The following is a 7,500-nucleotide window of genomic DNA, read 5'->3' as shown; positions in this document are numbered from 1 at the left end:
GAAGGGGAAGGGAGGGGATGGGAGGAGAGAGAACGGAGGGGAGGGGAGGGGAGGGGAGGGGAGGGGAGGAGGAGAGAGATGGGAGGGGAGAGAAGGTGGAAAGGGGGGAGGGGGGGACGGAGGGAGGGAGGGAGGGAGGAACAGAGGAAGGAAGATAGAAAAGGAAAGGCACGGAGGAAAATAAAAAAAAGTGAGGGAGGAAAGCGGAGAGAGAGAGTGGAGGAGGGGAAGGGAGAGAGAAGAGGAGGAGGGCACAAGATCCGGCAGCCTAATCACACAAACTCATTCAAATTTCACGCGAATCGACTTTGACTCCGATCTCCCCCTCCCCTCCCCCTCCCCTCTCCCCCCAGCCACTCGTTCCAACTACATTTTCATTCCTATACTGGAGGAACGTGACCCCATACAGGAGGTAGGTCAAGGCGAAGACATTATCACATGCACAGACACCCTAAACGGCGCCTTCCATCAGGGTCGCCCTACTTCTGGGTCACACACAAGCTACACTTCTTGTTTATCTATCGATGTCGACATTCTAGGATTAATTATATATATATATATATATATATATATATATATATATATATATATATATATATATATATATTTTTTTTTTTTTTTTTTTTTTTTTTTTTTTTTTTCCTTTCTTTTTTTCTTTCTTTTTTCTTTTTTTCTTTTTTTTCTCTTTTTTTCTTTCTTGTTTTTTTTTTTCTTTTTTTTCTTTTTTTTTCTTTTTTTTTTTTCTTCTTCTTCTTCTTCTTCTTCTTCCTCTTCTCCTTCTTCTTCTTCTCCTTCTTCTTCTTCTTTTTCCTTTTCAATATCTGCTGGATTTTCTGCCTGATGTGTAGACAACGAATCACTCGCCCGTCACGCAAAACAGTCTGTCTGAAGTGTCAGGGTGACTTGTAAATATTGGAGTTGACATTGAAGAGGCCGAGAAGTGGAAATTATGTTAAGCGATAAAAGCAAAACTTAAAAAGGAAGGAAAGAAAAAAAGAGAGATACATTGGAGAAGGATTGAAAATATACTCATGATTACCATATGAATATATAATTGTGTGAGACCTTATATACACAAAACATAGTATATTTGATATTCATTTACTTTTTCTTGTATTTTTTGTCAAGTTACATATAATTCTTAATTTTTTTTTTTTTAATATTTAAAATTTCGTATCATCTAGTCTCTTTTTCTGTCAATTTTGGTCACCATTATCACTATAAAGCATTAATACTTGCATCTTAATTACAAGCACCAACGTCAATATCACCATCATATCACATCGCCATCATCATCACCATCGTCATCATCATCATTATCATCGCAACCATTTTCATCATCATCACAATCATCAACACCATCATCACCATCGTCATCATCACCATCACTATCCTCGCAATCATTATCATCACAATCATCAACATCATCACCATCGTCACCATCACTATCATCGCAACCATTATCATCATCACAATCATCATCACCATCGTCATCCTCATCCTCACCACCACCATCGTCATCATCACTATCATCACCATCATCATCATCACTTTTTTCATAGGACTCCCAAAAGGAAAGTTTCATCTTCCGTCCCTTGTCCCCCCCCCCCCCGATCCCCCCCCCCCCCTGGTGCCACGTGGAAGAGAGAGATTCCGAAACTCATGAATGAAAGTTCACACACGCACCGGCTGTCCATCTACTATTCATTCATTCATTATTCATTCACAATCTAACCTTTCGAAATTATCGACGCCACATCCTCGGTCTTGACGAAAATAGGAGGTTCGGTTTTACAAATTTTCATTTCACAGATTTTCATCAAACATATTGCCAGTGAATAAGACAAATTAAATCAAAGCAAATTACTATAGATGATAAAAAAATAATAATGATAATAAAAGAAAGAAAAAAAAAGTACAAAATGCTTATCGATTTTTTTTTCTTTTCTTTTGGCTGGGTTACAGGAGATACATATTTGTTGATTTTCTCTACATGATTATTACACCAATAATAAATGCGAAATGAACGCGATGTGCAACATGCTTTACTTTCTTCTTGTGTATCTCATGCAACAGGATGAGGACTCATCTGAATATTAAATATTAATCTGTGGCATGACGAATAGTTTAATAATAATTAACATTAATTAATAATAAGTAAATAGCATTTATCTTAGTCTAGAATGAAAGGCGCCCGTTTTTATCTTTTTCCTATTTCGTATATAAATGTATTCACTTTTGTTTAATGCACAATATTTATCTACTCCATATTGTTTTATTTACTTTTTGTAAGAGACGCGGCAATCCACTTCTTAAAAAACAACAACAACAACAAAAAACGGCATTAAAACACATCAAAACGTGTTTTTTTTATACTTTGTAACCCTGCCCACCCCCGAAACCCCTCCCCCTGCACCCTCCCCTTAGCCTCTGCCCCCTCCCCTCTCCCTCTCAACAGGATTCAAGCGAAGGGCTCTGACGGTTGGCGCATTTCACGCTCACGTGGGAGTTGGTTGTTGGGGGGAAAAGGGGAAAAAAGGGGAGTTGTTGAGGGGGAAAAAAAGGGAGTTGTTGAGGGGGAAAAAAGGGAGTTGTTAAGGGGGGAAAAAGGGAGTTGTTTGAGGGGAAAAAAAGGGACTTGTTAAGGGAAAAAAAAGGTAAGAGTGGCTAAGCTTAGTGTTCCAAGCAAGTCGGTGGAAGGTGTATGCTTTGCCTGCGTGTATTACGTGTTGGGGGGGGGGGGTCTGTTCCCTCCCCAATACAGTAATACATTCTGGAGCTACAACAGCCTTACGAAGGAGGTCCATCCGTGAGTCTTATCTTCTGTAACTTAGGGGCATTTAGAATTCAAATTTACTATGTATATAGGATGTTCTTAGTGGCCTCGACTAAAAGCGTCAATGAAACTAACAAAACTATACATTTATATCGTTTTTTTATGGCTGTATCTACTATCATTTGGCGAGGGAAATGGCGACTAAATTGTGGGTTTTCGCGATAAGATCTACTTCAGACTCGGAAATTCCTAGAAATAACACGAAGAATGCAACTGAATATTGCGTTTCCTTGAGTTTAATCTGAAATTCGCCCAGAATTTATTATTCAAATAACCGCTATATCTCAAGAAATTAAATTGTGCCTAGGGCGTTATGGATGGAAAGCATGCAGTCAAGCACGACCATAAAAATAATTTGGAAAGGATGTATCTGTATTTAACTTGAAAAAACTAAACACACGCACACGCGCACACGCACACACATACACACACGCACACACACACGCGCGCGCACACACACACACACACACACACACACACACACACACACACACACACACAACACACACACACACACACACACACACACACACGCACACACGCGCGCACGTGCGCACTCGCACATTTTCATTTACATTCATACATTCACTCTCTCTCTCTCTCTCTCTCTCTCTCTCTCTCTCTCTCTCTCTCTCTCTCTCTCTCTCTCTCTCTCTCTCTCTCTCTCTCTCTCTCTGCCTCTCCTCTACTCACTCTCACATATTACAAAACTTTATCTCTTCCTTGAACCAAGAATTCCCGCGAACCCTCGAACAGGGGATTACGAGCAGAAAAAGGAATCGATGCTTTCCCCTCCCCTCTTCCTTCCCTTCACTTACTCATTTTCTGCTAATGATTTATGCTTAAGAAAAATCGAAGGCGGCGTGTAAACAATAAGCTCTACATACACGCAAACAAAAGATCAATCTCTAAGGACCGGTGTTATTTTGTCGACGTTGCTGTTTGTTGTAATCTGCAATTGTAGCTTTGTTGTTGCGTTACGTGGAATGGTTAGTATTCTTGTTACCATGAAGGACTGGAGACCTTAAGTGATGATTTTATCTTTGTAAACTAACTTGATAGTGAAACCATTGTAGATTTTAGTAATTCTTATCATCATAGTTTAAAAATGAGAATTATTAACAGCATAATCAACCTCGGATCTTTATTACCATAACTACTACTACGTCCATACCATAAACTCTCCATTACTGTCAACCACATTATCACTGCCAACATCAGAATCGTTACCAGAAACGTACCTGGGAACTAATGCCACTGTCGCTATTGGCACGGGGAAGCGTGGCAGGGTCGAGCTCCACTTCCGTCATGGTGGAACGCGAGCGATCCCGGGGTGGTGGAGGGAGGTGGTGGAAGGTGGAGGAGGGGGGGGGAGGGGAACGTGTCCTGATACTTCCTCTGGTCTCACACCCTTCTCTCACTCCGCCTCCAGTGCCACACGGGCCGGCACTCCTCCCACAGTCGAGGCACTTGGCACTTGGCACTGATCATCTGTTGCCTAACTTGGCGGGTGGGACGTCCATGCTTCTTGCCTTTAAGCCCTGCAAGGAAGGAATGTTCTGTTAATTTACCATGAATACTTGAGCAAACCGACAAAATACTTGCCGCTTGCAAGGAAGTTCGGCTGAGGTACCAGGTAGTTTTTTTTTTTCGGGTCTGTCTTTTGTGTGTGTATGTGTGTGTGTGTGTGTGTGTGTGTGTGTGTGTGTGTGTGTGTGTGTGTGTGTGTGTGTGTGTGTATGTGTGTGTATGTGTGTGCGTGTGCGTGTGCGTGTGCGTGTAGTATGTATGTATGTATGTATGTGTATGTATGTATGTATGTATGTATATGTATGTATGTATGTATGTATGTATGTATGTATGTATGTATGTATGTATGTATGTATGTATGTATGTATGTATGTATGTATGTATGTATATGTATGTATGTATATGTATGTATGTATGTATATGTATGTATGTATGTATGTATGTATGTATGTATGTATATATATATATATATGCATATATAGGCGAAGGAGAAAAAAGGGGAGGGCGGGAAAGGGGAGAGAGGGGAGAAAGGGGGGGGGAGAGGGGGGGAGAGGGGAGATAGAGGGTGAAAGGGTGAGAGGGAGGGAGGGAGGGAGGGAGAGGGAGAGGGAGAGGGAGAGGGAGGGAGGGAGGGAGAGGGAGAGGGAGAGGGAGAGGGAGGGGGAGGGAAAGGGAGACGGGGCAGAGAGCGACAGAGAATGAGAAAGATAAAGCATTGGATATACATGTAACTGTAATTAGCAAATATAAAAAGTTCGTCGCACTACACAACCACATGAGCTGCTGTGAATGTGCCTTCAACCACCCCATATCTCATTATCACTGGGTTTAATCATATAATAGAACAAATCTGGAGAATGTAAAACCTGTTAACAAATACTAATCTGTTCGCGTATTTCATTATATGCCTGAAGTATATAAACAAAGCAGTTTTACAAGAGTTACCCTGGAAACTCGTTTTTTGTCAATCTTCTTTACAGAAAATGAACTATTGTCGCACGGACTTGTATAATCATATAGTTTAAATTCTTGGAAATTTTGGGTGCATTTATAAGTATTAGAAATCATATCTCAAAATAATGAACATATAAAATAACTAGAATTATAATGAATAAAAAAACAAACAAAAAGAATTATTTTATAAAATCTGTGAAATACCTCTAAAATGTGGGTTAAAGAAAATGGGTAAAGAGCCATAATCCCAATAACCCCATTACTGGAAAATAAAAACTGGTACGACCGGATCAGGGTCTCGGCAGGGGTCCCCCTCAGGCCCTCCTACTACTCCTCCACATCCCCTCCACCCCTCCTTCCCTCCACCTACACCCTCCGTACCCCCACCCCTGGCGTCTCTGTCTCCAGACATCTCTCCTCTCCTTCCATCTCAATAACCCTCTCTCTTTTCCTCCACCTACCATCCTCCTCCTTTGCCCTTTCTCCCCATCTTATCCCCCCTTCCCTACCCCCATCATTCCACCCCAATAAACTCCCTCCCCCCACCTACCTACCCCCTATCACTTTCTTTCCATTAAAAATATAAAAATATTCAGGTACGGGATTCGATTTTTTTCATTTTATCATTGTCGTTAGTCTCCTGTTATCAATATTATCATTATCCTTGTTATTAAACCCTATTCATATCATCAGAATTTTCATTAATTATTCATCATCTTGACCCTTGATAGTATATTCTTTATACAAATAACAAACACAATATCATGATTTTCTTGCCAATAGTTTCATAGGGATTTTCATTCTTATCATAACGATCTTACTGTTACGATCATTATCAGCATTTCCCGTGTTATCTTGATCATTGATTATTATCAGCTTTATTAATATTATCATTATTATCGTCATCATTAGTAGCAGCAGTGGTGGTGGCATCATCATTAATGCAATTATTAATACTATTACCCTTTTCATCTGCATTATTATTAGTATTGCTATCATTTTCATCATCATAATCATTGTTATTAATCATCAATATAAATGAGAAAAACACGAGACACTTTGTAATCAATTACAGACATCTACCAGTAGTAATATTAACAACTTCTTGAGTTTAAGGGGAACAGGTAAACGATTTAAACGTTTGGAAAAACATGACAGAAAAAAACGTTATACACAAGAGCGGTCTATTAAAGGTCAATAAACTTATGATGTATAGTGATTTTTTTCCTGTCATTCTCACAACGAACCAATCACCTTATGGGGATATTTAGGCCTGTCCGTCGGGTTGACAAATACCAGGATATCCACAATCGCATAACGAACAGCACAATTCGAACAATCGCACAAAACACCCTAATAACGGGATGCAAATATCTCTATTACCAACCAATCATTATCGTTCCCCTACTTTCCCTGACGGTGGCAATACTCCTACATGAGCGATTTCATGTATTTACTCAGAACTCCCAACATTACCCAGAATTAAAGCATCTCTCGTCTCCGATCGGTAGAACTATCGGTGCGAGAAAGAACTTGTCCAGAAAAAGAAGCTTCGAAGCATAAATGCCGGGAGAGACAGCAACGCCTCTGGATAAGCTTAACATACACCGGGAGACGGGACGGGAGGCTGGATCGATTTTCTCGCCCCGTTTACTTCTTCGGAATCCCAGGCGCTGCCCGTGGAAATCCACCTGGGACGTCCCGATCGAACGCGACGTAAGTATCCACATTCGACACACAAACGACCGCTTAAGGAGACTACCCCTCTTTCCAAACACACGCTGAAGCAATGCATTTTCCTCGCCGACCATCCTTTCACCGCCGTGACGTAAATGTGATGTAAAAGACAAGCTGTACCACGAAGACGTACGTAATAACGGGCGTAATAACTGGTGTACGTGTCCTTGTGCTTCGGGCGATACGTAAAGCGCGGTTATAAACAAGGTCTACTTATACAGATCTTGGTTATAAAGACCCCCTCGGTATGCAGGACGGCGACCGTAAATAGTGGGTGCGAAAACGTGCCGACTGTTTTATAGTTCGTAATCGCCAAGGGAAACCGCGAAGAGTTACTGCATGAAATTTCCTGGTAAGAAAAGGAGAGGGTGGGTAAATGGGGGCAAGAGGTGAAAGGAAGGAGGAGGGATGATGAGGAGAAAAGAAAAGGGTATGTGGGTATT

At 41.0% G+C, this 7,500-nt stretch overlaps 1 protein-coding gene across 1 annotated transcript in view; it reads right to left on the bottom strand.

Moving 5' to 3' along the window:
- LOC119581163 (solute carrier organic anion transporter family member 4A1-like) overlaps window positions 1-7,500 on the bottom strand; it is a 59,443-nt gene that overhangs the window by 19,069 nt on the left and 32,874 nt on the right. Inside the window, exon 2 of the mRNA XM_037929546.1 lies at window positions 4,078-4,377. Within this exon, the coding sequence (XP_037785474.1) occupies window positions 4,078-4,146 (69 nt within the window). The 5' untranslated portion in view covers window positions 4,147-4,377. The remainder of the gene's footprint in view (window positions 1-4,077; window positions 4,378-7,500) is intronic.

The sequence above is a fragment of the Penaeus monodon genome, chromosome 14, assembly GCF_015228065.2.
Source record: "Penaeus monodon isolate SGIC_2016 chromosome 14, NSTDA_Pmon_1, whole genome shotgun sequence".
Lineage (NCBI taxonomy): Eukaryota > Metazoa > Arthropoda > Malacostraca > Decapoda > Penaeidae > Penaeus > Penaeus monodon.
Note: the sequence above shows the minus strand (reverse complement) of the source record. Positions and strands in the feature narration are given on the sequence as shown.